The sequence below is a fragment of the Haliaeetus albicilla genome, chromosome 4, assembly GCF_947461875.1.
Source record: "Haliaeetus albicilla chromosome 4, bHalAlb1.1, whole genome shotgun sequence".
NCBI lineage: Eukaryota > Metazoa > Chordata > Aves > Accipitriformes > Accipitridae > Haliaeetus > Haliaeetus albicilla.
Window position 1 is genome coordinate 47627049 of NC_091486.1, and position 21105 is coordinate 47648153.

Consider the following 21105-nt stretch of genomic DNA (forward strand, 5'->3'; position numbering starts at 1 on the left):
AAAAAAAAAAAAAAAAAAAGGTACATCTCTTCATCTATACCCTCATTAGTTTTAAAAAACACCAAATCATTGCAGGTCTTATCCAAAATGGTCTTCCCCCCTGCCCCGCTCAATTGTAGCTAGAGTACCTTGAGCGGCTCCGACTGTGGAGCGTGGGTCCGGGGGACACCTTCCCCGCAGGACACCCTGACCCCCCGTACGGCCTCCCCGGGCACACCACCACCATCAACCGCAGCACCAGCCACCCAGCTCCGCTGCACCCGCAGCCCTCGCCTCCGACACGGCCGTCCTCCGCTTCACTCCAGCCTGCAAACACAGCCATCAACCCCAAAACACTGACGGGCCCCGCTGGAAGCGCTGGCACGACCCCACAAAGTGACCAACGCCATCTGCAAATTAATAATTTATCCATGCGTAAATTAGTAGCAATAATTTATCCACTAACGAGCGTTACGAGCACAAAACCTCATTTCTCTGTCCCACCTGCTTTTCCTGGCCCTCAGCATTACACCTTCCGTATCCGATGGGGACATCTCCTGGCTGTTCCACCACATTCCCAAATCTTTACTTACCTTAAAACCTTAAATCCCCGTTTTATACAGATGCACTGACAGCCCCAGCCTCTCGCCAGCATCGCCGCATCCAGGTGCAAGCGCTCGGCCGGCAGCCGGTCCTGGGAAAGAGCTGGTCCAGAGATGCAGCCGCCTCCTGCATCCCACCTGCATCCCCCATCACCCCAGGGACCCCCCAATTCACACGGCAGCCAGGGCAGGGGTACATCCACCCTGCCCAACACCCTCGTGGCTTGGGCCCGGTGCCACGACGGAGATGCCCCGCATGCTGCCTCCGGCGCCAGCCCAGGATCTCCATCTGACAAGCAATTAAATGACGTGGAGTTCATCCGTACTTTAAAATAAGCTTTATTTAGATCTTTTATAATTTTATATTTGCATCCATGCCTTCAAGGATTCTCCCCCACTCACATGGGGAAAAGTTAAATCTAATGTTACCCATAATTCATATGCTATTTATCGAAGTTCTCTTTTAAATAAATCATCCTCTTAGTAATTTTTAGAATTATTTCCTAATTTACAAAAAAGCTGAAATGCAAAGGAAACTACTCGATAACAAGGAGATTGCTCATCTGTTCCGGTGGTTTATAGTTTAAATTATAAAAATGCAAGGAGGACAAAAAAAACCAACCCCACCCCACCCCCCCAAACCAACAAAACATATAAAAATGCTTCTCTGCAGAGAAAGATGCCACGGGGCAAACCCTGCCCTGCCACCCCAGGCCCTCCCCTCGGCAGAGCCTGGGGGGGCCAGACCCTCTGCTCGCCCCCCCCATGGCTTCTCCGCATCATCCCATTAGCAGGAATTACACAGCGCGAGGGCATCGGCGGTTTAGTTCGGTGATTTAAGACAAAATACCCCTTTTTCAATCAGGGCGTGCGTATCGGAATTAAGAAAAATAATACACTATGATAGCATCATTAAATAAATCTTAATACATTTTTTTTAAGAGCTTAAAATTATATCGTAAGCATTAAAGCATAAGGTACTTATCTTGGCATAAGCAGAGCGCGGTGCGTGTTAGTGGAGAAGGGGAGCGGTTGCCGCGCCAGGGGGGTGGTTTTGGGGCATTTCCAGGGGATTTGGAAGCACAAGCTGCACCTGCACTTAAAAATCACCCCGGCGCCGGAAAAACCTCCCCCAGTGGGGACTCGTACCGATTTCCCCGGCCCCCGACAGCGACAACACCCCGAATGGGAGCGGGGTGGCCAGCCCCGGCCGGGCGACGTCTCGGGATACGGGGATATCTCGGGATATCGCCTTTCCCCTCCTCCCAGCTCATGCCGGATCTCCCCAAACTTTACTCGAAGCAAAGGGCGAGCCCCCCAAATGTAGGGAAAAACGGCGGGCGAAGCTCCCACCAGCTTCCCCCCCGCCACTCCGCCCCATCCGATTTCCCGGCATGTATTTTTAGGTTTGCGTTTTCCAAGGCGTTAAGTGCTCCTGGGGCATCTGCAGCCGTGGGGCCGAGGGAGCCCAGGGTGGGGGTCCACAGCTCCGGCCCCCCCGCCACCGGCAGCAGCTTCCCAGGACAGTACAGTACAAACACACCCTTCTTCCTCCCCACCCCATCCCAACCGACGTGGAAAAATATAAAAATCCCCAAACTTCTGCAATAATTTAGTTAGAATAGCTCCTCTGGGTTTGTGCAAATAAATTAAAACAACTAAAAAGGAACGTTAAAACACTTATTTCCAGACTGGCAGGCGTTACAACCAGCCCGTGTCGCCTCCGCGGGGTTCGGCCAGGAAGACGTCACAGCAAATGAGATTTTTTTTTTTTTTTTTCCTCTGTGTGTGTGTGTTTTCTCTCTAAGGTCCCTCAGCTGGGCAGGTCCTTCGTCCCCGAGCGAGGACATCCCGCGGGCTGGGCTCCAGAAAACAGCGGGTTTCGGACAAGAGACGTCACAAGCACAAAGTGCACAATATTTCTGGTATTTACAGAGACACAGCAGTCCTTCAAGTTTCAAGTTTCGTCAAAAGAAGAAGGAAAAAACAACCAAAAAAACCCACCCAACCAACAAAAAAACCCAACCCAAACGGACAAACTGAAGAGACAACAAAGGAGTCACCGGTATGGAAAAAAACCCCAAACTAACACAAAAAAAGGGAAAAAACTGAAGTTACGACACAGCTGCATCGCTCCCAAGACAACAGGTAACACGTCCACAGGCGGGGTTGGGCTGGGGGTATGTACATCGGCGACGGCGAGGCCGGGGAGAGGTTCCCGGTGCTCACCCGGCGCGGGGGGGTCACCAGTCCGCATCCTCCTCGATGTAGTAGTCAGGGGCCGTACCGTCGAAGAGGCCAGGGTCGAGGGACTTGCGCTGCTTCCCCCGGGCGAACACCCTGGAGATGGAGCCAAAGCCCATCTTCTCTTTCTTCTTTTTCCGTTTTTGGTCTTCCAGGTCCTCTAGAGACTGCAGGGGTGGGGAGAGAGGACACGGGTTTGGCCACCGAGCGTTTAATTTGCACCCCCCCCCCCCCAAATGCCTTGCATCAGGGATGACAGACCACAGGGTCCAGGTCAAAAGCAGTGTTAAGGTCCTGGACCAAAAAAAAAAAAAAAAAAAAAAAAAATTCCTGAAATATGTGTGGTGGAATTGGCAGTGAAATTGGGCCCCCTCCCCACATTTCTGCGATCTTGGCTTCTTAATTCAACTGGTTCAGGAGTTCAGCTCCAGGAACCTATGGTCAGAGGCAAGGGTCTGTCCATGGCTTGCAAAAATACCCCAATGTTTCAGGGTCAAATACAGAAGAATAACCTGATGTAGGCTGTGCCTTACAGAAATCGAGATTGTGACGGGCCCTGAGCACAGCAACGGCCTATGGCAGTACCTGGATTTTGGGGCAAATCACAGAAATCTGACACATGCCAGACTTACAGTTCAGGACAACTTCTGTTCTGTTTCTTAAAAACCCAAATAGGTGCCTCTGAGCCCCCCCACCCCGAGTACTGGCTAGCACGGGACTGGGTCTCATGAGCAGGATTTAAAGAGGGCTTTGTGCCCTACCTGTACAATTGGGTTGTGCAAGTTCTTCTGTACCGGTCCAGGACTGTCCCCCTGTGGCAGAAGGAGACAGATCCCATTGAATCAACCCCAACACAGCCAGGGACCTCCCACCCCCACAACAAAAACCAGCTTGTTCCGGCAGCCAAATTGCTGTGGGGCTGGGATAAACCCCCAGGAAAGCAACTCTCTAGGGTCAGCAAACCTCCGACCCGTACCCCACCCCAAAACCAACAGCATTTTGGGAAGCAGAGGACCCGCAGCATCCCCAGAGCCCGTCTCCCCAGCAAGACCCACGCAGCAGGGAAGCAAGCCCCCATGTAGCACCCCCACATCACGTAGTGCCTTACGTTGCAGAGCGAGTGCGTTCGATGCCGGGGCGAGTTGATGTCGCTCGGCGTGGACGACCGGTCGCCCTCGGCCGCGGAAGCGTCGGAGATGATGGATGGCTGCCGGGAATGACAGGGACTCACTCTGACCGCTGGAAGGCAAGGGGGGGCAATCAGGGAGTTAACATCATGCTGGCAAATCTGACCCCAGGCAAAGCCTCCGATATACTTCCAAAAAACCTCTTTTGGGGGTGTTTGGCCTGTTTTTTCACTTCTATCGGGGAATAAGGCAGCTCCCCAAAATAGGTTTGGCCCCGCACCCTGACCCGCGCAGGGGGGCTCACCTTGCCGGTCCGCCGAGTGCTGGGGGTGCGAGTGGTAGAGGGTCTGCTGGCTCTGCCGGATGGCGGCCGTCAGCGGGAGGTCAGCCTGCATCACCCACTCCTGGTTGCCGTTCAGCACCGTCTCGCCCGGCATAGCCAAGGAGTGACGCTTGGGGACGTCCTTGGTCAGGGTGGCGAGGGACTGCTTGGCCTGGGGAAGGACACCGAGGTGGTGGTGGTGGTTGTTGGTGGTGGGGGGAACCATATGAACATCTCCCGGAGCAGCAGAACCAGCAGCAACACACTGCAGCAAACCCACCCTCCTCTTTGCAAGTAAATGCTCCCTGCACCAAGGATAATCCAGCTCCTTTCTAGCTATGGATTTTTTTTTTTTCTGCCAGCAGCGCAATAACGCACCAACAGCAGCAAACGCACGCATGCCACCACGGTGGCAAACGCTTAAATGCAATATTGCGATAAATATTTCACTTCAGCAAAACTCACTGGGGTGTTTCAAGCACTCAAGCTGCTGAGCCAAGCGCCCGCAGCAGCGGTGCAGGGCTGACCCTCGAGTCGTGCCCACTGCGTTATCGAGCTCACCATGGCCAGCTCAGCCTCCAGCTCCTTCATGCGGTTGTCTTTCAGGTCGAGCTGGGAGCGGAGGGCGCTGGCGTGGTCCGTCGCCTCCTTGGCTTGCCGCCGCAGCTCCCACTTCTCCCGCTCCAGAAGGTCCTTCTCTTTTGCCAGGGCTTTCACTGCATCCTCGCTCTCCTGGCGGGGAAGGCGAGGTGCCCATCAGGAAGGGGAAACCCATGCGCTACTACAAACCCCTCTCCCATCCTCTGCCACAACCCCCTCGGGGCCACCCAACTGGTGACACCCAAAGGTACCGCAAAAGAGCCCTGTGCCAGCAGGGATGGCAGGAGCAGGGAGCTGCGGGATGTGGCCAGTCCCCTGAAAAGGGATGCCTGCCGTGCACCTGGCAAAAATTACATCGAATTTCCCAGGTCTGGCTTGGTGGCCCAATTTTCTCCGGTTCTATTTATCCTTAGCCTGCTGCGAGTCTGCCTGCTCGCAAAAGGCCGGCTGGAGCTTTGGTGAGTTTTTGCCCGATGGCAAACCGGGTTTTGCGGTCATGCTGCCGCCAGCCCCCCCGTGCCCCGAGACCATGGTGCTGGGCTCCCGCAACTCACTTTCCTGTGCTGCTCGTAGTTCCTGATGAAGTCGCGGAGCTGCTCCTCGCGGCTCTCCAGTGTGGCGTACAGCTGCTGCATCTGGCTCACCAGGTCCGTCTTCTCTGCCTTCAAGCGTTTGCGGTCGGCTTTCATGGCTGCAGGAGAGACAACGGCTTGAGCGTGGGGGGCACGGCAGCCCCCTTGCCTCCATCTCTTTTATTTTTCAAGGAAAAAGTACCAAAATTATGACCCCAAGGGCTGGGCTGGGAGCAGACACCTAATTCATCCCTATTGCTGCACCCCCTGCTTGCGCCCAGCAGCCCCCCAAAACGCCCATCACATTGCCACTGTGGCTCCTAATCATCACCCACCCTCCAAGAGGCAGCTTGGCCCCTGGAAAAGGAGATTTGGGAGCAAAACCGCTGCCGCAGCCTCAGGGCCCAGCACAGGAAAACCTGCTGCTCCCTTTCCAGGATAAATAAACCACAACCAGTTTATTTTTAGCAGCGAGGCGGATTCCTGCAGCGCTCCCACGAGCCCAGGGCATGGCTCCCCGCATGTCCCCTTCCAGCTCAACGATGCTGCGAGGGGACAGAGCGGGAGGTTGGGGGAGCGGGGACACCACGGGATGCGATGGGGGCATTTCGTCAGTCCCGAGATGAAACCAAGACCCACACGCCAGCGAGAGAGATGGTCGCTGACCACCGACACAGGGACAGCTTTTGGTGGAAGTGTGGTAAAACCAGGGAGAATTACAGAAATACCATATAGGACAAGGGACTTGAGCAATTTCTGCACATTAAGTGCTTTGCTCAGCCTTGAACCCGGTCCTTGGCAGCGCTGCAGAAACGCCCTGTGGCTCCCTGCTCCAGATACACCCCACCCACCGAAATAATACCCAGTTTAGGAATCGGAATACAAATATTGCTTCTCATTATAGGAAAGACTTTGCATGCTTTTCCACCCTGAAGAAGTGCTGCTCTTAAGGGAGTGGGATGGTACAAAACACCCTCTGTCCCTCCAACGCTCCCTGCACTCACTGTGTTGCAAGGAGAGGAGCCTTGCAAGTCATCCCTCTAAATTAAAAAAAAAAATCCTAAACTCCCAAAAACCCACCAGAAAAAACAACCCCAAAGCCACCAAGAGCTGTCTGTATTACAAAAGCCGCTAGAAGATGATAGCACCATCACGAGTGGGACCCATCTCCACGCACACGTCCAACCTGTCACTTCTTTTGGGGGCTTAAACTGCACCACGACGTGCCTCTGAGATCCTCCTGATGAGGCACGTGTGGGATAAAGACCGGACTGAGGAATACCAAAAAATCATTACTGTGGCACTCTTAAAAGGAAATAATAGTGCAATTAGCACCTTTGGTACCCTTGGCTTCATGTCTCTGCCTTCTCCCAGCACAGGAAAGCTCATGCTGGGGAGCTCCGCTCCCACCTTCCTACAGCTGGGGACCCTTGCTCCCCCCCCCCCCCCAAGCTGCTTTCTCTTAAATAATAAAAGCATTTCCACCTGCATGTAAGCAGGGACAGCACTGTTATTAGATAGGCACTGCAGACATCAGGCAGAATAATCTAATAATGGGGTCTCTCCCAGCACCGTATATAACGCGCCCCTGTAATGCACTGCAATAGCCCCTAAATAAGAGCAGCAGCACCCTGCTCAGCCAGCTCTATATAACACATTTCAACTACCTCCTGCATCCCATCCAAGCTCGTTACAACTGCCAGGTGGAGATTTACTCAGGTAAGAACTTATTTCTGAGTACAGGTATTACCGTTAAGTGTGTGCTGGGAAGATGCATAATAAAACAAGTGCTTGGTGTAGAGCCAGTAAAGAGGGGAGAGAGCTTGCAGGTTAGCAGAGAAAAAGGTGTGTGTGTGTGGGGGGGGAAATCAGACCAAATAGTGGAAGAAGAGGGAGATGTTTGGGACCAACTACTCTGCTATTAAGCATTGGAGGTAAATCAAAACCCAGAAAAACAACAAAGCAGCTAAGAAATGCTGCAACGATTCGCTCTGTCCCATGACAGGGAGCGCTTGGGATTCTTCCTTGCCCACTTCAATGACCATGACTCCTGCTGGGACAACTCAGCCCCTTCCAACACTGGGACTTTCCTTACTTTTTTTCCAGCTTGGGAAATTACTACAGAAACCCTCTAAAAATAATCACAACCAGACCACATCTAAGTTTTAAAAAAAGCACTTCCCTGCCGCCTGTGTATATTTAACAACATCCTTGCCCCTGCCCAGTTATTTCACATGAACTAAAAACTTGCTGGAAAAGAAAAATTAATGATAAGTTGACTGAGCCATACTGGGGTGAGATCCAGACCCCACAGAAGCAGGTACCCAGAGTTACCAACCGCACTGGCCGCAACTCAAGGACACGTTAAGTGCTTTGGGCTCCAGAGGGGGAATTTCTGCTCCTCGTAACCCTTCCCGGGCAGGGTCGGTCTCAGCCCCATCCCTGTAGGATAGCACACTGCTGAAAACCCCTCTATTTTCAAGCCCTTGAACACTTTGCGACACACACACACATATATATATATTTATTTTTTTAAATTGCCTCGAGGATACCAAGAGGCTCTTATAAAAGTTTAAGTCACATTTGCACTCTCTGATGCTAGAGGCAACAAAAAACTCCTAAAGAATGTAATTAAATATTGGGTCCCCTATAGCATACGACCTGCTTTAATTAGTGGCAGCGTTCAGGGTCTTTCAAGACTTATGGAAAACACTTTGTTGCTTGCCGGGAAAAAAAAATAATGCTTAGAAGTACAGGAGAAGAGTATGTACCATCTCCCAAGGTTGAATATTTACTAATATTCACACCAACCAGTAACGCAAGATGGTGATGGGCTCGGGGTATTGCAAGAGCACATTTTTTCCTATTAACCCAACAGGACAATTTACCATTTGTTTCAGTTCGTATCCAAGAGATTTGCTAAAATTACTGCATTCCCCCCCCCCCCCCCCCCATTACCACCGCTCTCCCTCCTCCAAAACCGATTAGCTCCTAAGCTTAAAGAAGATTTATCAGTCATTTGAGAACTTCACTCCAAACCCAATTAATAGGAAATTAATTCAAAGAGGCAGGAGAAAAAATAAAAAAGTTAGGCAGAAGTGAGCAGTTAGGGCTGCCAGCGGCTCCTGGACTGAGCACCGCTTGGTGCAGCAGCTTAATACGTTCTTAGCAAACAAGCCCTGCTAATTACTTGGCCAGGGAAAACGAGCCATTGCAATCCACGGCATGATGGCAGGGGCAGTCAAGGAGGAATAAAGCGGGTTTTCACTGGCCATCGGGGCCATCCAAGGAAGTGAAATGGCTTTTCTTTAATCTGATGACCCAGGGCCACGTTTCTGTATCCCAACCCCCCCAGGAATATCTAAAGAAACTCTCCCACAGCCCGTCTGCACGGCGGGCTCTGGCAAAACCTCTGACCTGTTCATAAACCCAAGACAACAAGAGAAGCAAGAAATCCTAAACCCATCCCGTGATCGGGAAGTGTTTCTCTCATGCAGCTTATTTGCATTATTTATTTCCCCCTCCCACCCAAAGCACATGGCAGAAGTAGAGCGGGCGACATGCCAGCCCCCCCCCGCCCCGGACTCGGCAGCTTGGCACCAGCCCCAGCAGCAAGCGATGGGAGAGACGGGTCGGGAATGGTGCTGTGAACCCCCCCAGCTCTTGCCACCGCCACCCCCTGCATCTCCCCCCGCACCATTAATCCTGCGCGAGGTCAACCGCGCTCCCGTTACCTGAGCTTCCGCCTCCTGCCACACGATCCGTCCCCCGAGCATCGCTCCTTCGGGAGGATGATGGATGCAGAGCAGTAACGGGACCTGCTCCGTGTTGGGGTCCTCCCGCAGCCAAAACAATTAAAAATACCCCCCCCGTACCCCCCCAGTGCCTTCTGTTTCCAACTTTACCTACAAGCCGAAATCTAATCGCTCCGATACACCAACCTTGCCCCAGACAGCAGCATGGCTATAGCTGCCGTGATGCCACCACCAAAGGTGCCACCACCCCACGGCCCCTGTCCAGCTTCAACACCTAACAACTTCTGCATCGGAATTAGCTACTGCATGCTAAAACCAGGCATCTCCCTCTCTAAGATGGGGGCTGCTATAAACACCATTCCCCCCCACTTCAAAATTAATAATAGCAAACTGAGGGAAAATGACGGGGTGGTGGTCACACCATCTAGCTCAGGTTTGCTTAGAGGACGTAATTAGTTTATTGCTTTTTACGATCAGTAATTAGTTACCTTGGTAATGTGGTATTAGATGAAAAACGACTAAGTTCGGACTGTAAGAACAGCGTCTCTGCCTGGCTTCCCACTCCCGGGATGAAGCAGCAGAGCCCAAACACAAGTCAGGGCACTGGCAGCCCATGTAGCCTGCCTCTGACCCTCCTGAAGGGCAGCTCCCTGTGACTCCCATCGGCTTCAGAGTACTTCTCTCACCCTGTGCAATGTGGATTTTCATACCAGGAATGGAACTGGAGCTGACTTATCACTTACTGAATCATACACTTATTTTCTAACACTGGGAACGGCATCCTCAGGGGCCACCACTCAAGCCTCGGTGATGCCCTGTGCAAGAGGAACGCATAAATCCATCCTGTCCCATTAACATTTACTTAATTTCTCCTGTTTCTCCATCCCAACTATGAAATTCAATATTGTCACCATGACTAACCCATAAAATCGGCCAGCCCCACGCAGGAATTGCAGCGCCGCTCCTCGCTTTGTAATTAAATCAGCGCGCGCACTCCCCGGGCGCAGCCATCACTGTCTGCAGAGAATATCTTGCTGTTGAAGACGTCAATGTTACGCCGTGTTGGGCAGAGTCAGCGCTCGCTCCTGGGTGTGCAGAGGTTCGGCACAGGCAGGAAATTCAAGTGCAACATCAAATTTCAGGAAAAGATTAGGTGAGACATTTGCCTTGGGGGAATTTACCTGGAAACACCCTGCTGTGAGGCCAAGTGCTTTTCAAACCAAACCCCCAAGGGTCAACAAGGTGGTCAATGACTTCTGCTGCAAACTTAAGGTGGGTCTTCAAAAGGAGAAGAACATGTTTTCTGTACAGAGCCCCATGTCCTTTAGGCGGAGAGAGGCTTCCTCAGCTGGGTCCACGGCTGGGACACCCATCCGCTGGGACGCCCATCCGCCCATTCCTTTGCTATCCCCCCCTTGCTGCAGCCAGCCGGAGGTGCCGAGGGTTTCTGCAGAACGCTTGTTCCAGCCCAAATGCCATCTCCGGAGGGGGTCACAGCTCCGAGTCGTGGGTTTGGGAGGGAGGAGACCGGGCTACAACCCATTTGCAGAGCAGACGTGAAGTCAGTTCACGCCTTCCCAAGCAGCGGGGAAAGCGAGCCCGAGGTCTCCACCTTGGCACTTGAAAAGGAAACAGAAACCAGGTTTGCTCTCCGCGTGATAATCCCGCAGGCGAGCTCCAGCATATTGGATAATCCTTCCCAGAAATGGGGTTTCTGCCATTAGCCCACACGCTCAGAGATGTCACCCGGCCAAGAGGCTCCTCGAGTCCTCCAGGCACTCGGGCACGGTCCCTTCCCGCAGCAGGACCCAGCAGTAATAAAGCTGTCTGCAACTTTTCCCGTCGGAGATTTCCACTTCAGGAATCCAGACCACATCCATCCCTTCCCAGCCAGGGCCAGGGCAAAAAAAATAACTCTGTTAAAACTGTAAGCACGGCACCGAGTCTCAGACCCAGCAAAGGATGAGAGGACGATAGGATGTAGCGCTGCAGGATTTTTATTTGGAAGTTAATTGATTAAAAAAAGAAGTGCAAGAGATGGAACTAGCCCAGAAAAAGGAGCAATAAAGACGCATAAAGCACATGCTGCCAGGGATACAGAAACCTCTCGGGTTACTCCCGCAGAGCATCCTGTGCTGCTCCAGATCCCCGCTCCCTCCCTCCGCAGCAAGGGCTTGTTAGCACTGCACAGGGAAGACACTGCACAGGCTTATTGCCCGCGCTACCCTGTGCTAAATGCTGTCGGAAAGGGCTGGAAACGCATTGCCAAGGAGCAACGATGAACCCACCCTCCTCCATCCAGACCATCACAAACCAAACCCTGCGCAGCCGTGCAAAATGAAGGCTCTTAAAATTGCTGGAGCCCCCGAAAGCAAACTCCGCCAGCAAACCCTCTCCGCTTCCCTCTGCGTTAAGGTCCTGGCGAGCCAGCATCTATCTGAACCAGCTGCGTCGTACTTTCAGGCTCAGAGCCAACAACGACGACAGATTTCCATATAATTTATCTGCTAATGACATTACACACGACCCAATGTGGGTCGCGCATCGCTGCAGGCACAGGGATGCTGCAGCCGATGCTGCCGGGCACGGGGCATCCTTCAGCAAAGACCACGGGGTTTTGCGGTGATGCATGCTGCAAGGAGGGAGGTGCTCTTGGGAGATGCTCTTTGGCTGCAGGACACGACCGACACAAACCCCTGAGCTATGGGACAGCACAGCCAGGTTTCCCTACGCTCCTTGCACTGCCTTATCCTGCAGCTCCTTACGCTAGAGCCATTACTTCCCCAAATACCTCTATCGGCAGATACATTTCTCCTTGGCAGAACCATTCACTAGGCACAGTTACTGCCATTTTTCCTCCCCTTTTGGCTACGGTTTCTCTATGGACAATTTTTCACGGAAAAGAAAAAGGATTCCCCCCCCTCCAGCTGCTGATCCTGTTTCCACATTACCCATCTCTGTTCCCACCACCGTGCTAAGCCTGCTCTGCTGCCCAGCACCTCCAGCCCAGCTCACGGGGCCGGATCCAGCACGGCGAGCTTTTCCAAATTACGCAAAAGCTTTCCAATATTGCAGAGGGAGAGAAGGAGCATTGATTTAAAAAGGCTTCTTGTTACGGGCCTTTCCAAGTGCAAGCCGAGATTCCCTCTTCCTAGCCATCACACCTGCAGAGAAGTCCTGGAAAACCAATCCCAGCAGCTCATATGGCGGCCAATAAAAGCCCAGTAAAACCCCAACATTATATTCCTTAAATACTCACGATTCTCAAGCCAAACTCACTTTTCCTCTGTACTATCCTCCACAGAAGTGCATATGACCTCACTGCAGCCTCTTAGATGACTTACGCTTTTCTTTTTTTTTGCAAATAGTCTTAAAATAGTTCTGCTTTTCTGTATTTTGCATTTATCAGCACTTCCTCCTCCCTGTCCGCACAGAGCAAATATTCTCTCTCTACTTAAGGTTTTTCTTCTCCAATTACAGTTTTATAAACCCAGAGCATTTCCTGCTGCCGGAGGCTGCACCAGTGGCAGGGGAGCGGGGGGCGGGGGCAAGATTTTGAAGATATTTTGGCTGTTACTAATTTATAGGGACGCTTTTGCAAATCAGAGAGTAATAAAATAAAATTTTCCCAACTTCCCCGCTGCCAAATCCAGACACAGCCCAATGCCCTGCCTGCCCCGTTGCATCTCAGCATCCCAGACCAGGGGAAATGCAGCAGGCTGGGGCTCTCCTGCCCCACAGCTCCTCACGTGCCGCTCAACCTCTGAGCTTGAAAACTTTTGACAGCCTCTCTTCATAATCCGCAAACACAAGCTGACAAGTGGAAGTTATACTCGGCATGTTGGGGATTTGAGATGATATTTAGAGCCGCAGCGCTGCCAGGGTTTGACGCATGAGAGCTTTCCCCTGCTCAGGATCACCCCCCCGACTCCGGCTAACAAACCGTCCCGCCCGGACTTATTGTCAGCTTGGTTTTGGGGAGAAAAAGCTGCAATGTTGCGTTTTCCTTCTCCGAGGGAGGGAGAGCACGGCCCCGACCACTGCGGGAAAACACCCAAATCAATGCATGAAGAAAGGAGGAGACCCTGCACGTCACCTGGAGACCCAGCCTCTGCTTTCCACAGCGCTTCAGAACTCCATGCGGGATAAGGAAAATTGCACTCACCAGGAAACTCGCTGCTTCCCTCCTAAAGAAGTCCGAGGGGCTCAAATCCAACCCACCCCCACCTCGCAAACGTCTCCAGCTGCATTTCAGCTGCTCTCTTGGCTCTACTCTACAGCTAGCTGTGGGGGAATTACTTTGCAACGCTGCAAACACCCCCCCCCCCATATCCCATTTCCCAGCCCGTCACTGCACCCTGGTCCATCCCGGCTCCGCATCACCCCTCGCCGAGGCAGGACAGCAGGACGGTGGGTCCCAGGGAGCACTGCCCTGCGATCAAACCCCCCGCCCGTGCACACGGTGAACGCACGCTTCAGAGTCCAAATGGAAAGGACGGCTTTTCCCTTCCTTGTTAATGAACTTCTTGCAACTTTAGGGTCCCGGGGAGAGATGCCCGAGAAGAGGGACACGCAGCCCTTACCCTGCAGAGCCTCCTTGGCGCGCGCCAGCTCCTGCTCCTTCTGCGCCAGCTGCACCTTCAGCTCGGTGGCCGAGAGCACCTCCGGCGACTTGCTGCCGTGCGTCTCCTCCAAGTCTTTTGTCAGCATTTCCTTCATTTGCCGGAGCAGGTGAACCTCCTCCTGCAGCTGGGCCACCTCCTCCCGCAGCAGCGCTGGAGGAAGAGGAGACACAATGCGAGGAAGTGACCGACAGCTCCCGGCACGGCCCCGCTGCAAACTCAAACCCCGGGGCAAATCCTGCTGGGGTGCCCACCCCACCCTGCGTGCAAACCCGCTTTGCACAGCCCAAAACCCGCAGCGGTGCTCGCAGCACCCCGGGAATGGAGGAGGAGGAAGAGGAGAAGGAGGAGAAGGCAGGAACGTGCTGGGGAGGGCCCTCCACTGGGTGTTAGTTTCTGGTTTTTGCATTAAGAAATTAAAAATAAGTAATAATATATAATGATAATAATAAACCAAGAACCACTCCCCACCCAAACCACTCGCTGACGGGGTGCTCATATGGCCAGTGTCCAACAGAGGCTGCCGAGCTCCACCGTGCCCCATATGAGACGCCTCAGCTCTGCCTCCAGCCGTTCATACAGGCATAATCAACAAAATTCAACAAAACCCCTCTGAGACTGGAAAGGGGAAGATGACGCTTTCACCTGCAGAGCTGAATCTTGAATTTTTCAGATTTACGCCCAGCGACCGCTACACCCCTCAAAGCAGCTAGGTCACAGGATCACCCCAGCCCCGGTCCCCTCTGCACCAGGGGAAGCGCCGGCAATCTCATTTCCTATGGCTGCGCCCACTGCTTAGTGTAATAAAGTGCTTTTCTGCCATTTCCACATTGCACCCATCGCCCTCATCTCCCCTCGCTATCCTCTTCTTGCAAAACACTTCTCGGCCGTGCATGCGCCGCTGCAACCCTGCACACGAGCCAGACATCGTGATCCAAAATGACTCACGCGAGCGTGTGAACAGTTTGACTTGGCTTCCCACCCCCTTTGAGAACGTGCGGGAGAAAACCCATTACTCATCCAAAGGTGCTTACTAATTTCCCAGGTTTGCACCATGCCCCTGGCCACGGGGAGAAAAAAAAAACCAAAACCAACAAATCCCTCAGCACACGTTACAGTTACCGGAAAAATAAAACAGAAATAAAATATAAATGCCCCCTCTCCAAGTTACCGTGGTGGGATCCCTTCCCCAGTGCCACCGAGTACCAGACAGCCTGGGGAACAGCGGCTGAGCAGGAAACATAGTGGGTTTTCCCCTTATTCTTGCTAAGGTCCCCCCGGCACACGCGCCGGGCCGCTTCCTTTCCGCCACCGTTTGCGAAGCGAGGAGGTGACGCCGGCGGCAGGATGGGGCGAGGGGCGAGGGGAGAGGCGGCTCCCCCAGCCCGGCCAGCAGCTGCGCCAGGAAGGCATAAAATCTGGTTTGCATACTTGAAATGCTTCCCGTATGAAAACTGGCAAGGCCCCATTCTGTAAATTATTTAGCAATAAAGTCACTAACGAGGAACAGTCGAGCTCCGGGCTGGGGATTTCGGCGCAGTCCAAAGTGCTTTCCTGAAATCCATATGAAAAGCAGGAACCGAGAGGCGGCCAAGGCCAAAGTCATCTTCCCCAGGGACTGCAGAAATGCAGTGTTTCCCCTCCAGCCTTTGGGAACCTGAGGCGGGGACAACACGAGGGACTCATACCCGGTATAACATTTACTGTGGAAAACCCACCCAGCACCTTCCCCGGCCACAGAAAGCCCCGTGCAACCCCCCAAAACACCAGCGGCTGCCACTAAGTGCTCACTTTTTTTTTTTTTCCCCCACCAATAATTCACTTTCACCTTTCATTACAAACTGCTTCACCCGGGAGATACAGCAGGCTATTCCCTGGCAAATGATTAACTGGCGGAGGAGGATTGAGGCAGGGCAGTCTGTGCAAGGGCGACCGATCCCGACAGATTTCTGCAAATTGCAGCATTTCGGTGGGAACCCAAAAAATCCCCACCTGGCGGGGACCCCTCCGGGGAAGGGAGAGGGGAAACAAGCCCAAGGAAGGGCAGCCCAGCGGGGATCACTGCAGCAGAGAATCCCGGAGAAGTCCTTTGGCAGGGCCCGAAAGCAGATTTGCAGCTGATTTTTACAAAGCTCCTTTCTATAAAGAGCTGCACAACACAGCTTCCCCAAAACTGCGCTGTGCCCCTCTGGTCCCCGTTAGAAAATGGCGAAAAAACTCGAAAGCATTCCTCCTCCAAAGCATGCAGCAAGGCAATTTAATCCCCAACTTAGTACTCGGCTCCCGATACGGGCAGAAACTACTGAAAGATTAAAATTCAAGACCTGTAAGAAGCTATAGGTGCAATCTGGAAAGGAGCGTGCAGCACCACGCTCCCCACACCACCGGCTGCTGGACGCATAGCTTCGGCTGCAAGACAAAGCCTACGGAGAAACCTGAATTATTGAACTTGGGATCAGCCAGATACTCAAGATACTTGCTTTTATACACACACATATATATATATATATAATTTAATATATATACACACACAAAAAAAACGGATTGTGCTTTGCAGTATGTATTTATTTTTGCAATATAGATCTCTTTTGCAATAGATATGTATTGCAAAGCACAATCCATTTTTTGTGTATATATATATATATAAAAAAATTGCAAAGCACAATCCACGCAGCCAAGGTTTGAGGGGAACAACCCTACGCCTCTCGCTAGGCTCAAACAGCGAAAGACACACCGTCAGCTCTCGTAACACATCACAAAGCGTTGTAGTCCTTGCTCTCTTCCCGACTCCCTCCTGGGGCTGCCGCCGATGCTTTCGCTGTAGAAACCAGGAATGGGCTTCAAGGCGAGTCAAACCCTCCGCACTCTTCCCAGCAAGTTTTTAAAGGGTTTTCTGGGAAAGAAGCTGGCATTTCAGGAAAGCGATGGGGGCTACAGCATCTCCTGCTCTCCTCAGTTCTCTCTGGAAACCACTTAATGCAATTATATATGACATTATACCAAGCTTCGTCATAGTACCTGCTGCCAGGAGGACTGACGCTGGACCGAAGCAGTGATCCCATATGCTGCCTTACACCTGTAATTACCCTCATTTGCATAGAGGATTTCCACCCTGCTCTGATATTTCCCCAGCCTGCCAGCGCTCATCCACCAAAACCACACCAACACAATCATCCCCCCCACCCAAAAGCGGTTCCCCCAGCCCCAACACCCAGCATCTGCTCGCCATCACTCTCCTCCGAGTTTCCATCCCGTCTTAACCGGCATCTCTGGCTCAAGAAGGTCCTAAGGAGAAAGCCCATTTTATCTGCATAAATTGCATTAAGAGAATGACTGGGCTTGAAAGGGAAATTTTCACGTCATTTTACAACAGGGAGGGGTAAAAATCCCTGCTGCTATGCCAAGTTTAAGCACCTAAATAAACAACCCAAAAAGTGCGATTTAGAGGCAGCTCTTCACAATTGTTACAGAAAAGTTCCAATAACCAAGAAAACAGGGCCAATTATTCAGACACCTCATTTCAGCCTCTATTTCTTCCACATACAGATGGCTCGGCAGGGATTCCCATACGCTTCCCTGCGAGCTGGCTGGGTCTGTGCCTCTATTTGAAGCCATGAAGGAGCTGTATGTGGCTTGAAGCGAGCATCAGCCCTCTAGAATGGGGACCTGGGCTCAGGCCCCTGCACAAGGGAGTCCACGTGCATTCAAAACACGATCCAGCGAACAGAATAATTTTTAAAAATTTTTTTTTGCAGTTCAACCTTGCAAGCATTGCTATATTGGGGCGCAAAGTTACACTTGCTATTCGAAATTGCCTCTGAAATGCAATAGCCCTGATGCGAAAAGCTTCCCCAGCACATTTTCCCCAGCATTTTTGCCCCTTTTTACCTCCTCTTTTTAACCTTTTTTGGGGGGGGGTGTTGTCTGTGCACTGTATCTCCTGAACCCCCGGGGGAAGGAGGCATCGCCCCGCGTGGACGAGCCCCATCGCACGCTGGCTCGTTCCAGCCCCTTCCAAATCTGCCGCAAGTGGGCAGTGATGAAATTAATGCAATTTAAACACTTCCCAGACTAATTGACGAAAACTACCATTCAACACCAAAATAATTGGCTCTTAATTATATTTCAGTTGATAGCATCAAACTTCCATAGCACTGTCAGATTCTGCATCCTTTATGCTTTAAGTACTGGTTAGTGTTAACAGACAAAGTAAATAAGATTTTTTATTTTTTTTTAATTGCGGTGAACACCTCCAGACAGCATTTGGGGCTGAAGTTTCCACTCCCGCTCCTGCAAATCCCATCTTGGACTCCTCTCAGCAGCAGATCCACCAGCCATGCAGCAGCAAAGCCTTTTCTAGTCTTGGAGCAGGCATCCATTTAAAAACATCCATTTAAAAGCCCTTTTTTTCCCATGTAACTCAGCTGACACAATTGCTGTACACGCGCTTCTGTCTTCGGAGGGTACATATTAAAAATGAATGCAGTATAAACGACAAGCTTTATGTTGGTGAAATTAGTATCTTAGGTGAAAGGTGCATTTTGTGCCGCTTTTGCAAGTTTACCGGCAAGATGGTTTTTGCTTTGCTGGGCACAAGGCAAGGTTTTTTTTAATCCAGGACATCAGCAGGAAAATGGCCAGAAGACACAAGCGTGCGTGCCCTGGGTCGGAGCAGCGGTGTATCAGCAACGGTGGCCAACAGTGTGCAGAGAGAACAGCCTCGCTGGTGGACCAAGAGCTTAAAATCAGCAGTGGATCACCCCGAAGGGCGATGTCACAGGCCCTGCACAGAGACGCAAATGGGGGGAAAAAGAGGCAAAATGGGAAAATGCAAAATCTCTGTGCTAACGGCATCACCTAAGAGATCCTCAACCATTGAAAGCATGGTGCGACCCTTCATCCCTCCTCCCCCCTGCAGAGCTTTGGCCCAGGATAGATAGACCAAAAGATATAGACACATGCACATATAAATACACATATGTACATATACTTCTGTCCTGGGATGGGAAACAGAAGGGTCAGAAGATAAAGACCATTATTAGAAGGAAATAATGATTCAAACCCTAGGGATGAGTCAAGCTAGTATTTTAAAAAGCATCTCATCACTTTTGATCGTTAAGTAGCTCCCCAGCTTGGGACCTGAGCCTCTTGGAGCAAGGTTCAACCAAACACTCCCCCCCGCCCCAGCCCGCACGACGTACGGTTTTCCCCTCTCAGCACATCTTTGCAAGGAATAATTTGGAGGAAAAGCACAAATCGCCGGGCACAAGGCTGGGTGACAGCCTGGGGCAGAGCAGGGACACCAACCGCTGCCACACCCCGGCGTGCAAACAGCCAGCTTCTCTGCGGAGCACGGGTCGTGCTCAAGAAAGCATTTCGGTTAGCTCAAAATACACTTGGATTTGCAAGAAGACCCAGTTACCGCCACTGCCTGGGACCTGCTGGTGCAAAGCCAACACATCCAACCCCTTCCATTGCCACCTGGACACCCCAATGGACTCGCAGCTGCTCCAAACCAAACCCCATCATCTCCTCAAGGGGAGAAGCACAAGGGCCCGTAATTTGCCCATCGCACCCCTTCGCCGAGTCCCGCTGCTGCGCATCCCAGCTACATCCCCGGGCACAGCGTCTCCCGCAGCGTCGCAGCGCTCCGTGACCTCGGAGGAGATGTCGGCCACCACCGCTCCCTCCTGGCTGGGCACCGGGGTGCTCAGCCACGCGCTGCAGAGCCTCTTAGGCTAATAAAGTCAATTTTGGCTCCAGACATCCATCTTTTAAAGAAGGAAGCTTTAGATTTCATCCCTTGCTATCGCCGTGATGCTGCGAGCGAGCGAGCGAGCGAGCTGTCATGCCCGGACACAGGTACAGACGCTCCTGAGCAAGTTTGGGTTAAAGCTTTCACCCAATGTGCGTAAATCCTTACAAACACCATTTTTGAGCATTTCCCGAGTTAGACCCCAGCTCAGCCTTGGCACTTCCATACGGTCACAGCCCCGGGACAGGACCCCCAGCCATACGCCCCGACCGCACACCATCGACCCGCACTCGCACCCGTCTCGCTTGCAGCCATCGGGTAGAGACCGCTTGCCTGCAAAGTTCCCCCCGTGTCCTGGCACCCCCCAACACCCCAAAAAAACCCCAAAGGACTGTTCCCAGCAAGCCGAAGCCCGCTCGCTCGGCTGCCCCGGTCACACGCCGGCGGGTGTCTCACAACGGGTGTAAAGAAATAAAACCTGATATAAACCTCCTGTGCATCCTGGTTGGGGGGGGCAGAGGGATTCAAGGAGACAGACTGGAGGTTGCAAAGGCTTTCAAAAGCACGCAGGGTTTAAAAGCAGCCGGCCGGTGGGCTGCGACCTCCGTGCCGGCCCCCAGAGCCGGCCGCCGAGCCCTCCGCGAGCTCCCGGCGCGCTCCAACTTCTCCGCCAGACAAAATGGACTACGGGGCGCGGGGAGCCGCCCGCCCGCCCTCCCCACCGCCGCGGGGGAGCCGAAGCCCCTCGCCCCTGCCCTGAGCTTCGCCCTCGGCACGGGGACGACGGCACGCAGCGCGGCAACCCGCAGCCACCCTCCTGCGCGGCCCCGGCGAGCTTCGAGGCGCGCTCGGCCAGCTGCCCGGCGTTGTTTTGTTTCTCCCAGGAGGAAGCGAGCTACAACAGCACAAAGCGAGCGAGGGAAAGAAATGCAACGCCGGGCTGCGTTCCCCGCCAAGTGCCGCCCTGCGAGGCGGCGGGACAACCCCCCAGCCCCCGGGACCCCCTTACCTGCGTGGGCTACGCAGGGGCACAGCACCCTGCCGCGAGCCTCGTCCCCCGTCGCCCCTCGCCGTCCCCGAGGACCCGAACAATAGGCCGAGCGCGGAGGAAAGCCGTGCTCGCAGCGGCACGTCCCCGGCTTGCTCTCCTCCTGCTCCGACTTCATGGCGGGGGAACGGCAGCGTTGGGGGGTCCCCGGGGTCGGGGGGTCCCCGGGTGGGCAGGCTCCTCCCCGGCACGGCACGGAAGCACGGCGGGTGCTACCTGCGCCGGGAATTTGACCTCTCGCCGGTCGCCGAGTTTCCCCTGGCCCGATGTGACGCCGGCAGAGGAGTGGCTTTGCCCGCCGCCGAGCCAAGGTGCGTGGGACAGGGGCCTGGAACGGGCGAGCGTTCTCCTCGCCGCCCCGGGAGCAAAGGGCCGCGCAGGAACCGGGAGCCCGGCCGGCGGCGGAAATGATTCCCGGCTCGCCGGCCATCGCTCCTGCCGCCACCCACCGAGCAGGCGGCAGCGGAGAACGCCCGCGA

General features: G+C 53.2%; 1 protein-coding gene across 5 annotated transcripts in view; it reads right to left on the minus strand.

The window, feature by feature from the left end:
• Positions 1-904: 904 nt before the first annotated feature.
• Positions 905-21105, minus strand: part of KAZN (kazrin, periplakin interacting protein) — a 230544-nt gene continuing 210343 nt past the window's right edge. For 3 of the 5 annotated variants that reach the window (XM_069782422.1, XM_069782418.1, XM_069782421.1), the window contains 7 exons: positions 13785-13976; positions 5429-5565; positions 4836-5006; positions 4257-4446; positions 3934-4064; positions 3587-3637; positions 905-2992 (listed from right to left, as the gene is read on the minus strand). In XM_069782422.1, the coding sequence (XP_069638523.1) occupies positions 2825-2992; positions 3587-3637; positions 3934-4064; positions 4257-4446; positions 4836-5006; positions 5429-5565; positions 13785-13920 (984 nt within the window). In that variant the 5' untranslated portion in view covers positions 13921-13976 and the 3' untranslated portion in view covers positions 905-2824. Of the gene's footprint in view, positions 2993-3586; positions 3638-3933; positions 4065-4256; positions 4447-4835; positions 5007-5428; positions 5566-13784; positions 13977-14994; positions 15187-20587; positions 21073-21105 lie in introns of those variants that run through there. The other 2 variants (XM_069782417.1, XM_069782420.1) reach the window with 2 other exon arrangements.